The sequence below is a fragment of the Apostichopus japonicus genome, chromosome 21 (assembly GCF_037975245.1).
Source record: "Apostichopus japonicus isolate 1M-3 chromosome 21, ASM3797524v1, whole genome shotgun sequence".
In the NCBI taxonomy this organism is placed as follows: domain Eukaryota; kingdom Metazoa; phylum Echinodermata; class Holothuroidea; order Aspidochirotida; family Stichopodidae; genus Apostichopus; species Apostichopus japonicus.
Window position 1 is genome coordinate 12,797,447 of NC_092581.1, and position 17,178 is coordinate 12,814,624.

General features: G+C 35.4%; 1 protein-coding gene across 1 annotated transcript; it reads right to left on the minus strand.

Annotated features, from left to right (window-relative positions):
* Positions 1 to 5,615: 5,615 nt before the first annotated feature.
* LOC139962731 (tyrosyl-DNA phosphodiesterase 2-like) lies at positions 5,616 to 16,772 on the minus strand. The gene is made up of 7 exons (XM_071962979.1): positions 16,578 to 16,772; positions 16,168 to 16,271; positions 15,197 to 15,369; positions 13,465 to 13,599; positions 11,436 to 11,649; positions 10,012 to 10,182; positions 5,616 to 8,998 (listed from the first exon to the last, which is right to left on the minus strand). The coding sequence occupies exons 2-7, from the start codon at positions 16,264 to 16,266 to the stop codon at positions 8,693 to 8,695; spliced, it is 1,098 nt and encodes a 365-aa protein (XP_071819080.1). The 5' UTR covers positions 16,267 to 16,271; positions 16,578 to 16,772; the 3' UTR covers positions 5,616 to 8,692.
* Positions 16,773 to 17,178: the final 406 nt, after the last annotated feature.

Here is a 17,178-nt window from a genome sequence, read left to right on the forward strand (position 1 = left end):
TACTTGATTAGTGTGTCCATATGTGTGCATATAAAGCAGGAGGCCCGGGTTCGTATCTCGGTGGAGGGTGGAAGTTTTTTCAGTGTTCTGGATTTTCCAACTAATTGTCATTTCATATAGGCATACATACATATATATATATATATATATATATATATATATATATATATATATATATATATTTATAGATATAGATATATATATATATATATATATATATATATATATATATATATATATATATATATATTAAATAGCAATGTTCGTATTGGGATTGTTTACAGTAAAAATTCGCTATTCCATTTGAAAAAGGAGAATCTTCTTTTTCTTTGAAATATTTTAAAGGTGATCTCTATCTTATTCAATTTGTGTATAATTTAGATTGAAATTTGTATATTTTGGAACAATTAAGACTGAAAAACGGAAGCTACTAAACCAATATTGTTTGTGCGTTTTATTTTGTTTAATTACTTATCACAAACAAATGTTTTCGGTTGGTATGGACATATTTAACGTTACCAACTCTTTCGAGTGATACACAGATTTTTGATAATAACAAAACAATTCAGTTCACAGTCAAAGTAATTATTTCAATATTGAATCACGCTTATATGATATTATCCCTCCCCGCCCGATACAGCCAATCTGCTTGGATCTATATATATCTGCTTGGATATATATATATATATATATATATATATATATATATATATATATATATATATATATATATATATATGTATATATATATATATAGGCTATATATATATGCTATATATATATATACATACATATACATACTTACATACATACATATATATATATATATATATATATACATACATATACATACATACATATATATATATATATACATACATATATATATACATACATACATATATATATATATACATACATATATATATATATATATATATATATATATATATATATACATATATATATACATACATATATATACATATATATACATATAAGCCTTCCTTGGAATGACGACCTTTCTTACTGATTTCGAACTCTGGAAAAACAATCAGTGTCCATGGCCTACTTGGTTAATGTATTGGCATATAAAGCAGGAGGCACGGGTTCGAATCCCGGTGGAGGCCGGAGGTTTCCCCACCCCCCCCCCCCCCACAAATTTAATATGTGATACAGCCAATGTGCATCGCAACTGTTATTCTCACTCCTCAACTCACTCCACCCCCACCCCTCCTCTCAAACCCATATTTCATAAGACCCCCTTCTCTACACTACTGACACACGCTGGGTAATTATTTGAAATGCAAACTAAGCTTAACTCGTTACTATCGAGACGTCACGTGGTGACTTTTTGAAAATGTTTACCACATTTCCAACGTCAGTCTTCTTTAATGGTAGCGTTATACCTTTCGAGGATTACAAAAATATTGCCAGCGAGTAATTCGAAACAAATCGGATCACCCAACGTCATGTGACTTTTGCCCCGTTAATTGGTAAAGGGAAACTACTTTTTATTCATCAAAAGTTAATGAAATAACGTTAAATATTAATTTAGTAAGGTCACACAGGGACAACATTTCAAGTTTGTACTTTGCCCACATTACATCTCATTAGTGCAATAACTAACCAGCCATGTTACAATCAATGTTTGCTTTGACTCCTAAGTTTGTTTCATGGTACAATTTGATAAAACATTTTCATGTTTTAGCATTTAGCTTTGGCGAATAGAAAATGCACTAAACGCTCGATATTTTGACAACATGTCAAAATGTATTGGGGGAAACCATGACATTAGCAAAGCTATCCTTACAACCATTTCACAGAGTGATGAAAGCAGTACCTAGGCGAACTTGAAGCAAGCTTAACTTAGTCATGAACTGATTTTGGTCAATGATCAATCTCCATGCGAATTAACTGTGTAAAATGATTCGCTATCTGCACGTGCATTATGTACGGGATTTTTTTTTTAATGTGCGGAGGTCCTTCACGAACTTCACGGGCATTTATGAACAACAGAGTCTATACATCAACCCGCCCGTATGGAAAGCCGTTTTAACATTTAATAAGGAATTTCAGATATCTCGAAATAATTTCAGATATCTCAAAGTAAATTACAGATATCTCAAAGTAAATTACAGATATCTCCAATTTATTTAAGATATTTACAAATAATTGCAGATATCTTAAAGTCAATTTCAGATATCTCGAAAAACGAGATATCTGAAATTGTATTCAAGATAGCTGCAATTCTATTTCAGATATCTGAATAGAATTTCAGATATCCCGAATTCAATTTTAGATATCTGAAATAGAATGGCAGATATCTCGAATTCAATTGCAGATATCTCGAAGTCAATTTTAGATATCTGAACTATAATTTCAGATATCTCAAATTCATTCCACAACTAGTTAATTATATGCATATAATGTATATAGGCCTAATGTTAGCCAGCAAGCAAGCAAGCTAGATTCAATCCCACCCATACGTCGACGCGACGATGGCAGCCCCCTGTACCTTATGTACTGTCACTTTTCCGTAGCTAAGTTTTCGCGCCTTTCTACGAACTTCTGCATATGCATTACAGATATCTGGAACTCAATTTCAGATATCTGGAATTCAATTTCAGATATCTCGAATTAGAATTGCAGATATTTTGAATTCAATTTCAGATATCTGGAATTCAATTTCAGATATCTCGAATTAGAATTGCAGATATTTCGAATTCAATTTCAGATATTTCGAATTCAATTTCAGATATCTCGAATTCAATTTCAGATATCTGAAATAGTATTTCAGATATTTCGAATTCAATTCGGATATCTCGAATTCAATTTCAGATATCTCGAATTCAATTCCAGATATCTGAATTATAATTTCAGATATCTCGAAATCTATTTTAGATATCTCGAATTCAATTTCAGATATCTGAAATAAAATTTCAGATATCTCGAATTAAATTTAAGATATCTCGCATTTAATTTTAGATATCTGAAATAGAATTTTAGATATCTAAATTAAGAAACAATTTAAGATATCTAAAATTCCCATTTTTTAATTTTTTAAATGTTAAAATGGCTTTCCATACGCCCAAGGTGCCAAAAAGCAGCGGGAGAACATCTTTATTGATATGTTATCAATTTCTGAAGATGCATGAATGGGAGTATATGTGGTGCATTCATTGGGTCAGTTGAGGCAATTTTAGACCACCTTAGGCCTACCAGGAGCAGCGAAAATTGTTTACTACTGAGTGAAGTGGTTTGCTTACAAATGACGAAAATGTCAAGTTCTCATAGCAAAACATCTACATGGTCATGATACGGAAAAAAAATGATGGTGCGATGAATGGCCAACTTGTCATCTATCCAGTGACTGGTAGCGTTTAGCTATAGTGATAACTTCTAGTTATAGACTTATAGAAACCACAGTAATTTTTTTGGTTTAGTGTGTTAGTCAATGGGGTATTTAATAGGCGTAAGCAACCTTGAACCTTGAACTACTCCAGGAAGTTGGATCACAGTATATGGGGGTGGGTGTTTTCATCATAACAGATGTTCTTCAAAACCCTTCACTTAGGCTAGTAAAATATTCCTATTGATTTATTCCTGAAAACTGATGCATTTGGTAAGTTTGCTTAGCTCTCAAAGTACTCTGTTCTTTGAATTTCATCAAAATGTATCTTTTTATAAAAATGCCCTTTTCTCTCTCAGTGGATAATGATTGACAAATTATTACAAAAAAAACAAGAAATTTTCAACTGAAATACCCCGATGATGACATCATCCATACCGCTGTTGCCAGATGCAATATTCAAATTTATATCTTTGCGATGCAAAGTGCTATGAGGTGATGGTTTTCGCTTAAAGATTCATAAAATTTTCGACAAACTTCAGCCACCAGAAAGTCCCTATATATGCACTATTATGCAGAATTAATTATCACCACTTACCCTTATCCACTTTCTCAACGTTAGCAATACAAATATTGGGAGCATTTCTCCCTATCCACTCCTCCATCCCAAGTCCTTACCATAAGAAACCTAACTGCCCTCCACCCCAACCTCTCCCCGACCCCCTCCCCATTTCCCCCGTTAGATGATTCTCGAGATAAAAACTTTATAAAACGTATAGAGATCATCAGAGTGACTAAAGGAATTTTTCATTGATATTGAATATAATATTAAAGTAACAATATATAAAAGTAACAGAATAAAAAAATAGTAACAGAATAAAAAAACGTTAATTTTTTATTTAGCTTTGATATGTATTTAGCGAGCAGAAACATATAGACTGTCTGTTTGTCGGTTGAAATTTAGTAATCTACGTATGGGGGTTTAAAGTTTGTATAGGCATATACATTGTCACGAGAGAAATCTAAACTCACTTACGGGTGACTGAACATCTCAAACAGAGCACCTAGTTCAGTCTATAGTTCATTGCCATTTGGATGACATGGTCGGTAGCCTTTAACTTTAGACTCAATGAAAAGATTAGTGGGCGGAAATATAGGCGGAAGTCCAACTATTAGAGAACTGGTCAGTTCTATTTACTAACGGAAAGATAAAGAGTAGGTATTTTTCTGCCATCTAACCTATATGAAGAATACTGCAGGTATAAAAGGATCATCTCTCCTTTCCTTGAACAAACAGAAGAATCCAATCTCTACCCACACATATTTTTTGTATTATTTACAAAAGTAACGTCCTAGGAAACGGATTTATCGAGGGGTCAATGTTCAGTTATCATACTAGAATTTATCTCGCGTTAGTTATTATATCCACAACATTCAACCCGCCGTCTTCTCAACAAATTTACTTAAACCTTAAATCTCCCACCACCCCTTTCCACTTGCTCAATGAGTGAAACAACATAATATACATACACATATGTATATATATAAATTTATATAAATATATATATATAAATATAAATATATATATATATATATATATATATATATATATATATATATATATATATATATATATATATATATATATATATATATATATATATTTATTTATATATATAAAGGCCTCGATTACATTCAAGAACGCAAGGTGGATCAGGATCTTGTTCCCCTGCCCCCCCCCAGGGGAGGTGATAAAAGTGATCCAGAACGCGTTCACATTATGAGCAGACGATGGAAAGTCAAATGACAAAGTCAAATGACAGAGCATTGTTAGTAGTTTATTAAAATAATTAATTAGTTACAGAAGTCGAACAGTTACTATAATTATATCTACAAATCAAGTCATGTACAGCACGCCTGCACTAAGTAGATAACCGGCGATATCGATATACGTGCGTCATCAGTCTTAATTAATCGTATTTGCGGGATCAGGAGTGGGGTTCAACCAACTTAGTTTATACTGAGGGGGGGGGGGGGTAGGGGTGGGGCTGAGATGTTGCTTCGACATTGGGTGGAATCTAAAGGATGGCCGCGTCCCGTTCCCTTTCGAAATCGTACAAATCTAAGAGTGGAGGGTGCTCATAAATCCACAACTCGGTGTTGTGAACTTTGAATACAGCAGCCGAAGATAAAAAGTCCTCAACTATTTGCTTTAAAGGTTTGCCCCATTTTCGTACGTTTATTGTGTGTGATAAGCTCATTCAAAATCGGTTGAAATTTTTCGAAAAGCTCTTTTTGTTTCTAAGATATACACATTTGAAATTTTCATCAAACTGGGAAACTCATTATATATGTTCAAACTATGACGTGGAGTATTGCGCTCATCACAATTTCTTATTTTAGCCCGTTAATAAGTTAATACCCTTAATTACAAGCCCATATATATTATCATCATTAAATAATATCATGTCCCTCTTTTCAAAGAAGACAATAAAATATTTCAACAACAAAAATTGCCTTAGGTCACAAACCTGTGTTCAGTGTCCTTGAAACGAAGGTTGTAAGAACAAAGGAATAACATAACAGAAAATTAGACAGTCATTCCTTTTACATCGTCAATGTGCATACTTAATTAATCTTTATTCATAAATGTAACTAGAATTAATAAAAGACTTTTGAAATGGACAATCTTGGATGGACTTTGATGGGAGTTGCAGCTATTTTCATGATTTCTAATGTTATATTAGAGTGAGTAGGACAATGTTCTTCATAAGACCTTTGTTCAGCAAAGAAAGCTAAACAAACAATATTTTTAATATTGCATGGTGATGAAACATTGGTTGTTTGCATAACCGTATTTATGTAAGGGAATATTATTTGATTTGGAGCAGAAGGAAACATCGGCAGGAGATATGGATTACATATTCTCGATTAATCTTGAACTGAATACACACACATCTCTAACATTAATTTAACTTGACAGTTAATTATGACTGATTTTATGACTGATTGTGAGCGAGTATTCCCGGTAACATGGAAAACACCAGGTTACGCAAGATTGACAAATATCCATCACTCCGTAGTGGAGTTATCGCGGACCTAAGCTAGTGTCGCAAAACTACAAAATGACAAAAATCTGAAAATTGACGTTTTGCCGAGATACAAAAAGTCGTCAAACTGACAAAAATCTGAAAATTGACGTTTTGCCGAGATACAATAACTCATCAAAATAACAAAAATCTGAAAATTGACGTTTTGAATTTTGTCATTTTGACGAGTTTGTTTCTCTTTCATCACCATGTCCCTTCTACGCTTCCGTACAAAACGCATCCACACAAAAAAACAAACAATACTTTAATATTGCATGGTGATGAAACATTGGTTGTTTGCATAACCGTATTTATGTAAGGGAATATTATTTGATTTGGAGCAGAATGAAACATCCGAGATAGTATGCTTTCCTGTGACCAGCAGGAGATATGGCTTATATATTCTCGATTAATCTTTGATTGAATACACACACACATCTCTAACATTAATTAAACTGTTAATGACATTAATTACGACTGATTGCGATCGAGTATTCTTGGTAACATGGAAAACACCAGGTTACGCAAGATTGACAAATATCCATCACTCCGCAGTGGAGATATCACGGACCCAAGCTAGTGTCGCAAAACGCACAAAAACCTGACTACAGGGTCCCAGCAAGGAAACAAAAAAATAAAAATAAATCAATGAAATATACTGCCCAAGATTTTATTTCGAAGAGATTGAAAACAATAAGTTTCAAATGGAATGGTAACAGTGTAATGATCTCGATGGGGGTGTAGGATAGTAACACATGCAGACACAAAGCCAAAGGTGGCTGAAAACTGTTCAAATTTGTGGAAAGGGGGTTGAGTAATTAGGTTTGGTATAACATAATTATTATATTAATAATTCTATAAAGTTAGCGTAAAGTCTAGCATATCATGTTTTCCTTCTTAATTTTTACAACCATGTATGATGTTATCCTGCAATGACTTTGGAATGATCGTTAAAAGGTGATAAAATAAAATATTGATGAAAGTCTTTCTTAGGAAGCAAAAAACAGTACCCTTTTGTATTTCAATGCATCATGGACAATTGTCACCAAATGTTAAATGTTAAACGTGAAAATTATAATATTTTTTGTCCATAGAGATAATTCAATAACTTCAGCCAATGGCTTGTCTCGAGTCAAGAAAATTCACTGTTAGTGACTTTACTTAAACTTAGTGAAACCAGAATGCAAAAATGCATTGTGGTTCCGATGATGTAACATGAGCAGTTTAAATCATGAATCTGACATGATGTATAGTGAGGGTGTACAACATACTTAATCTTAGTAATACAGTGAGAAAGCAGTGTGATGTGATAAACAATAAATTAACATGACACAGGCTGTCCTGAAATGACTATTGACGTTAACAACAGGCTTCTTGTACTAAATGTGATACATAAACATAGTAAATATGACATCTGTCCTTGTTGAAATATTGTGTGAAACATGGTTCTGACAATTTGACCCATAATGACCCCGAATGACCTTTGACCTCCACCAAAAACAATAGGATTCTTGTACTCAATGTTGTACTTCAACACACCAAACATGAATTGGTCCGACCTTCTCTTCTTCAGATATCGTGTTTACAAGCTGGGCGTCACAAACGCACACACACACACAGCTACGCCGTCATGAATGCAAAGGTTACGTTTATCACCGTAACCAAAAAGAAAATAAACCGACTTTTTAAGCTCAGCAGTATACAAAAAGTTTTGGCAGTAATAGACTTTTTTCTTTTTCACAAAAAAGTTTGAACTGTAGAAAAACTATTAATGTGGTTAGGTTAAATCTTTCTGTATAGCACATCTCTCTGCAGATGTTGTCATAACATTTAAAACAGAATACCAATTGGCAAAAAAAGTGAATCGATTAGCTTGTGAAGGAAGTTATCAGAGTCAAGAAATAGTGCTACGACACCTGATCAGAAAGCTGCTTGAAGCTACCCCGAAAGTTTGAATGAGCACGCCTCTCATACAGGTTGCTTCTACAGTACCTCTCTCTTCCTCTTTTAGCTAACTTTATAGTTTCAGTTCAGTCTGGTCACTAGTGAATCAGGATATAAAATTCCATGTTTTCTGAATCGTCCAGAAATCGGCTTCGAGCTGCCGGAAATGTCTTGGTGAAAACATCTGTCTCTTTCTGGTTACTTTTTGCATAACCGACTACTTTTCCCTGTAAAATAGCTTTCTATTGCCACTTCAAGCAGGTCAATAAGAAACATAACATTTGCTTTTCTCTGAAACTGCGCTGGTTCAGGTACCCCTGGAAGCTGACGTAGAGTCTTGATGTACTTTAAAGTCTGTCAATATACCCCAATGATCACTGGCAAACATTCCACACGCCAACCTCTCTTTCCCGATCAGGCTGAAGTTCACCGGTGATAAACTCTTCGTCTTCTGATGGAGGTAGACTCTATCGTAACGTAGCCTTGGTTTCCCCCCGTTCATATTGAGGTTGTCGTTCTGTGACATGTCCCACGTAAATCGGCTCTCAGGAGGTGAGCCTACCGTTTCCCAAACATCCTCAATGTCACTCCTTTCTCGTGCTAAGTCAAATATCTGAAAGACAGAAGAGAATAGAAAACAGACCGATAGACGGATGATAGAGGTATTGAATTTAAGTTTTTTAAATAAATATCTATTCAATGCAGGAAAAGTGAAAAAAAAAACCTTTGCTCCGTACATGAGATGTAACAACATTTAGCTTGTTCATTTCATGTGGATAAGTGGTGCGATAATTCCAACCCCCCCTCCTTCCCCACCCCATGTCTATCCGAACCAATACCATACAAGGCAATGCCATACCATGCTACATCATACCATGTCATACAATACAATGTTATATCACAGTGTAATATCATAAACAAAACCCACACCTTGTCATACCATCAAATCCATACCATACCATACCATACCATACCAAGCCCAAAACATCCCAATACCATATCATATCTAGCAACACCAAATCAAGCCATTGACCATACCATGTAATACCACATCTGACTGTAATGCAAGCTATTAACCATACCAAACCACACCAGATTTAACTAACCAACCTGAGTTATTAACAATTACATATCTACCTATATCGAAACCAAAGCATTAACCATAACATACTATACTGTATCTAACTGTAACACATCAAGTCATTAACCATAACCAAACCACACCCCATTTAACTGTAATGCACAAAGCTATTAACAATACCAAACCAGATTTCAGTAAACCAACATCAATCCATTATCTATACTTAAGAATACCACTTCTTATTATGTCAAACGAAGTGATTTACCATACCAAACAATACCTCATCCAACTAAACCTACCCTAAGGCTAAGTCATCAATCATACCGTATCAAACTATACCAAACCAAGCCACTGCTGATTGGACATTTTACTTTCACACTCACTAATTTTGAATTAAAACTTATTTTCAGAAGTTGACTTCCTTCATGCTTAGTTTGACATAAAATAATCATTTTTTGTTTATTTCAATATATAAAACTCTACTGAGTGGGACCGGCATCAAACCAACCGACTCCTCACACTGAAGCTTCTGCATGACTGCGTACCTCTCTGTCTTTAGCGTTGGTGTCTCCACCAAAGATGGACACAGTGTCAGTACCAGCACCAGTCATGCGGGCAAATATACTCCTCAGCTGGGATTTTCTCTCTTCTGATTGGTTAGCCATACTCTCAATGTGTGATGTCATCAGCTGCAAGGAAATTCCTTGACACTTTGCCTGATGAATTGTAAAGAAAGGAAACCAAATGTAAAACACGAGAAGCGAAGCATTGGCTCACATGAGCCTGCATCATGTAATGCAAGGTACTCATAAAGTATGAATTAGCTGACCAGATTCAATGCATGAAGAAGCATTTTCATTTAGGCCTAAGTAAAAAAAAAATCTCTCAAAGTTCAAACCAGTCAAGATTTGCAGTTAACGATACTGCTTTAAGAATAAAATATTGCGATATTTAAGTACTAAGCAAAGATTCCATATATAGCAGGCTTTCTGGACCGGCTATGACAAAACTACCAAAAAGTATACATTAGCGATCTAAAAGACTTTTAGGCCCATGTCCCAGTAACTCCCCCCCCCCCCCCGCATCAAAATGCATGAAAGCTGACTTGCATTATATGTACTTAAAGCTTTATAAGAGGTTTGTCATATTTAACATAGATTATTGCTAGGAAGCAAAGCAGGACCCAGCAATATAGGCCACAAAAAATAATTTGGTCTGTCTTGGGGACAAAAGTGAATCTGTGACATCCCAACTATACATGTAAATATTGTTAAATTGTTTTATGTGTGCTTGTGATAACTTTCAAATGATATCTCCTCTCAACCTGTAAATCAGATATCTATATATATCAGATATATATATCAGTGTATATATGCTTAACTGGTAAACTGATGTTGCATTTGGGGGGTTATCCATCATTAATATCAAAAAAACGCTTTGCCTGGAATTTGGATAATGGATTAGATTAAAACATTTATTAAGTTAGTTGGAGACAATTCATGTCGTGGCTGCAATTTATCACTACACCGACAACTGACAGAGTTTCTGCGACAATTTCTGATGCATATAATAACTTGTGCAAACACTTTAACAATATATCCCGTACCCACAGTGGAAAAACTTAGTTTTCGATGAATTGATAAATAATACACAACTTTTAGAGGTTTGTATAATTTCATAACTTTGTACATAAATTACACCATGTCAAGGTCTACCTGCTTTGGAAGAAATGAATTCCTGGATATTAAAACTTTCAATATTTGGAATATTATCAAAGTGTTGATATTAGTTTTAGCAACTGGAGATATCTTTGAATTGGATCAAAGGAGTAGAATAAACATCTGGGTGATGTTAGCCCTTAACAAATTTATGGGTTCTTCACCAAGGGAAATCATAGCACAGTTTTTCCGAAGAAAAAAGTATTTGGAAGATGGGTTTTTTGAAGCTGAGACATGAAAGCACTTTGTACCTTGGCAATTATTAAATTCCGAAGCATTTGAGAGTTTGGGAATGGTTCCACTAACACAGTCTCCAGATGAAAAGTTTCCTTCTTCAAGAGTATCGCAGTGAAATAAGCAAACTTGCCTCCGGGGAAGACGTGATAGGAATCGCAGAATCGCTCCTGCAGCATATTCAAAGAAAGTGGAATGACTTCTTGTAGAAATACTACATCTGGTGATTCTCTTCAATAAAACAGAAAAAAAAATACGTGAGAGCAAGCTTTAAGTGATCAAACTGAAGAATTTACAAAAAATAGTAATTTAAGAATGAAGAATTAACACTTTTCAAAATTTCTCAAAATTTAATACAATATTTGTACTTTTTGAATAAAATTGTACATTGCTTAACATGCAAAATCTAAGGAAACATTCACCAGTCTCACATAATAAGAAGATTTAACTTTTGAAGCAATGTTAGAAATGAAAATACAATAGCTTGTTCTAGACCTTTCAAATGTGGGATGGGGGAAGTGAGGAGAGAAGGGTGGGGGGGGGCATTTTTGCCTACAGATTCAGCAACTTTTCAAACTTCATCCACCAGAAACTCCTTTCAAATACTAAATCCTGTTAAAGGATTGCTCACATAATACTATAATACTTTAATGCTATAATTGTTTGTGTTTTTGTTTCACGTTGAACCACAGCGGAGGACTAAAACTGAACACCATTTGTCTTTAACGAACATTAATAAATAGTAAACATGTTACAAGAATAAGAAAAGAATAATTTTCTCTTCCAAGCAAAGTTATGCTGTTAAAACTAACAATTTGATTGCATGGGTTGTGTGGTAATTCAGAGAATCACTGGAAGTACTGAATCTACTGTAGCAACCAATGCAAGAAGTGGTACTGCAATGCCACCTGCACTTATAGTTCTGAATCTACTGTGCAACCAATGCACAAAGTGGTACTGTAATGCAACCTGCACTGATAGCACTTTCTATGGCAATGGTCTGTCACTTAAATGAGGCACCAACCCAACCATTTTGTGGTAAATAAACTTCCCCACACAGCTGAGTAAAATATTATTCCATCTCGGAGATATCTCAAATGATAATGCTCCTTCCTGCAAAAGGAGGAAGATTTGAGCAGTTGAGTCTTTCAATTTGACAAAATCATGTTTCGAGTTTGTTGTATCTTCTGATTCATTTATTACAATGTGTTTTTTGTTGTTTTTGCTTTGTCATGGAAATGAGTTTTGCAATATACGTCAATTAAATATGCTAAATATGGTTCCAAAGAATTACAAAAAGAAAGGAAAAGGCCTACGATCCTAGAGGAACCTCCACAACACAGATTTAAAAAAAAAACACGGCCACTAGACGCAGAATCTTAAACCAAGATATCTCTCAAACGGAGGAATATTTTTTTCTCAGCTCTGTTCATCACACAGACATCCGACATATAATGATGATAGTTGTGTTATCTTTAATTTAGAGGCATTGAAGACTGGCGCACAAAGAAACGTCTGATGCCGGTAATCTGACCTAGTTTCGAATGAGGTGTAACAGAAGTGTTAGACACCACCATCCAACCCAGAAAGTACACACGCAGCTTGCTACCGTCGGTAATTAGACACTAGTGTACATGGAGTCACTACATGCAGCTACGGTCAATACTCTCTGCATTATGTAGCGACACAAACAAAACTTCACTTGCAAGCAACGGAAAGTTAACTTTTGCTCAGAGGTCGACACACGGTTTGGAGCGAGTCTTCAATGCCTTTAAGCAAAGGTAGTGACCTTATTACTTTCTCTGCTCACCAGTATAAGGGGTTCCTTGCATATACAAGAACAATATTAGAAAAACTTGCCTTGGACATTCTGTTTCTTCATTCACAGATTCATTCATTATCAGGAAGTAAAAACAACAAATTAGAATGAATTGTATTTTGAATATATATCATAGAGCAACAGTTATTTCTCTGTACACTTAACAGCTACTTAAGCTATTCATTATGACCATTAATTTTTTAATTTTTTCATATTTTTTTTTTTACCTTTTGAGAGTATTAATAACAGCAACAGTCCTCTCTTTCAGCATTTCCTTTTCCAATCCTTCGATGTTCCAGCTTATTAATTTCAGATGCCGGTCACCTGCTGACCGGGTGTCAGAGATGGGCAGACCTGCGGAACTGATGACAAAGAAAAAACAAAAAAATTGCCTCCCAAGCTGAACTGGACATTGCACAATTTGCTACAATCACCTGGTGGCAGACTTGACCGATAAAATAATAGAGAAGGTGTAACTGTACCTATAGAGACATAATTTGTTACTTCGGTACATCAAAATTGCAACAGGAATGATTGAGAAAACGTCACAGAAGCTTTCTGATTGGATGACGATCAGACACATGTGTGTAAATTTGCCAAGTGAACGGTGGACGACATGTTTTGTGATAAAAATTTGCTAGTTATGAGTGATAAACACCATATGTAAGCTCAAATATATGTCACACTATGTGTAAATTAGGGAATGTGTGGGTACTTTGCCCAGAAGTGTCCATCAGAGATTCCTGAAAGTAACTCTCAGTGATTTCAGAGACTGCAGCTTGTCCAGTTCCGCAGATCTAGATACTGTAGGACCGATATGACCGCACCCTCTGTTGATTTAGGACATGGCTGGACATCCCCATTGAAGGGAATGAGTGAAGTTGGCCTGAAATCCCCCCGTTCAAGGATTTCAAACCTAAGAATCGTGCGACGTATGTTCACTCAAGTCATTAGTACATGTGCGTAGTTCCATACTCTATGAACTATCATTTCTTCCTGGTCACAATGGTGTAAGATTCAGCCTCTAGTAATTTTGACATTAATATGATTAACAAATAACATAACACATTTCTGACAAAGGAGGCTCATATTTGAATAAATCTAGGAGATCTAACATATGAATGATATATTTCAATGAAAGCGGCTACGTGTTATATATAATTTCTATTGGAAAGGCATAGATTTTGGGGTAGGCCTGTACCTATTAAACATCTGCTGTGGGACCAATGCAATGAAACAACTTTATGTAATTCATTTTGGATTCATTGACTTGCTTATTCATTGCTTTATCAAATTAATAAAAATAAACCCCAAAACAAGCTGCACAAATTTAAGAAAAATAAATGGATTATGTTCCAATCATCGCCTCCTGTTTTGTTCTGGACAATACCATTCGAGAATATGGCGGCGTCATGTTTAACAAAAGTAAAAGGTTGGCATACTTAATGGGTCCAGTCGTTTTTTACAAACGTATTTAAATCAAGGTTGGTAAGTGATATATGTTGCCTCTGTGAGTCTTTTTGCATTAAAATCATGGTTTATTATGATTTTTAACTCAATAAATATTAAAGGCATTGAAGACTTGCCCCAAACCGCGTGCCGCCCTGTGAAAAAGTTAACTTTCCGTTGCTTGCAAGTAAAGTTTTTTTCTTATTGCTACAAAATGCAGACAGTAATGAAACGTGATACCTTGTTATCTTTTATCTAGACCTGAGATGTCCATTGCTGCTCTTTACACTGTGTTTATGGATATTGACCTTAGCTGCATGTACTTAGTGACTGTACACTAGTGTCTAATTACCGACGGTAGCAAGCTGTGTGTGTATTTTCTGGGATCGATGGTGGTGTCTAACACTTCTGTTACACCTCAGTCGAAACTAGGTCAGATAACCGGCATGAGACGTTTCTTTGTGCGCGAGTCTTCACACCCTTTAACTTAATGTACAGTTTATACCTCACCTGCTACTCGCAGCCTCTGTTTCCATGGTATCATCCAGGCAGATAACATCCTCATCAGACTCTTCCGCTGCTACTGGTTCTGACTGAACTCTTCTCTCTGGACTGTCTTCATCCTCCAGTATTATGACATCATCTTGACACGACTGGTTAGCAAAGAACATGTTGAGTGCCCTCTGTTGGTAACATAATATCAAACTTTATAGGCAAACAGTTTACATTAAACAGGGTGATGTAATCCAACAAAAATGGGACCGTTTGATGTTCGGAAGGTTAATACAGCTGCCCATGCGTACATATGATAAATGTTTTGTACACATACTCAGAATATATACACATTTGTTCGACTTTTTCATTGTTTGACCCCTGCGAATGGGCTAAAAGTTTGGCTAAAAAAGAACGTAGTGTAAATCATGGTGAAATGTTATTATTTTATTTAATACTGCACGAATAGTACCAAATATGATTTGAAATTCTTATGGTAACTCAAAAGCGCATCTGGCACTTTTATTTAAATAACAAAGCCATAGCAGCAACAATGACAATGTGGCAACCAGGGTTGTCACCACGCCGGGCGGTGCTACCCAGCTCTCAAAATTTCCGCCCGGTACTCAAGGTCAATTTCAGCCTTACCGCCCGGCACAAAGTAGCCTACAGTACCGCCAATTAAGTAACTTGGTAAAGATTAGCGCGATTCAGTGCAAAACGCAGCTTAACTGTAATTAACCCAGCGGATCACAAACTACCCGACTCTAAAAATGGTCTGGTGACAACCCTGGTGGCAACTATTGTCTATGAAGTAAAATCATTTGTGACCAGAAAATTACACTGACAACAAGAACAATTCCCCACGCTTTTAAAGTATATTTAAAAGGAAACATTTGAAAATGTTGAATGTAGATATTAAAATCCCCTCCTCCTCCTTTAAGTTGACAGCTTTACCAATGCAGGGGTTGGCAACATTTTATACTCACCTCAAGGTCATTTCCATTTTCTGTCAGGTAATACTTTGCAAGTTCTTCATCAGTACCTGAAATGGTTGAAAACTCAGCCACAATGTTTGGTTCAGCCATCTCATCTGCAAAGGAAGGAAATGTTTCAGACTATACATCTGTGAAAGATTTACTTTCGTACAATGCATGGTTTAAGTAATCTGCCCAATGAAACTTTTTCATGGACAACAACAAAGAATGAATTTGTAATAAGCTCAAGTTAGGCCTTCATGTACTGTACTGTATGTTTCCTACGGAAGTACTGTACTTCCGTGATACGTCTAGGGGCCTACATTCGTTTCGCGTAACTAGTGTAGTGGGAAATTCCCTTGTTATTGTTGCTCTATGAGCATAATTGAAGAAAAATATCTCATTTGAATTAAGTTACCTACCTTTTAGCAATTTTCCTTCACTATGCGAGATGGCAACTGTGAAAATGAAATTCGAAGACTTATTGGGAGTGCAGTCGAAAGTTTGAACGTTCTCGTTTCAAAATACTGCGCGAGGGTGGTTAAGACTGTTTCGATTACTATCACAGTTCAGATGGACATACATCATATCAACGCGTGTATTCAGGTCAACGTCGACTGTGTCGTTCCGGGGTTCCCCACACGAAATTCGCGTATCGGACCCCTTCCGCCCCCCCCTCCCGTACGCCTCAGTTGCTATTTTGTAGTGGAATATTCGATAAAACTGTATTTTACTACAAAACGAGTTTAAAACGTTATTTATGGTTTAATTTAACTATTACTTCTTTTAAATGAGGAAAACATGCTATAAAGTATCCTATTGAAATTTGCTTCCAGTCAGTGTGCTTACTTGTTTCTGAGATAAAATCAAAATTTGAAGTTGACATATTTTGAACCATGTTAACTTGAAACCAAACAGATGTGATGTCATGCATATTGGCAACTGTGCCATGTTTTTCTTTTCAAAATATTATTCCAAATTTCAACATGAACACACTGCTGTTGTTAGTACATTTTCATCTTT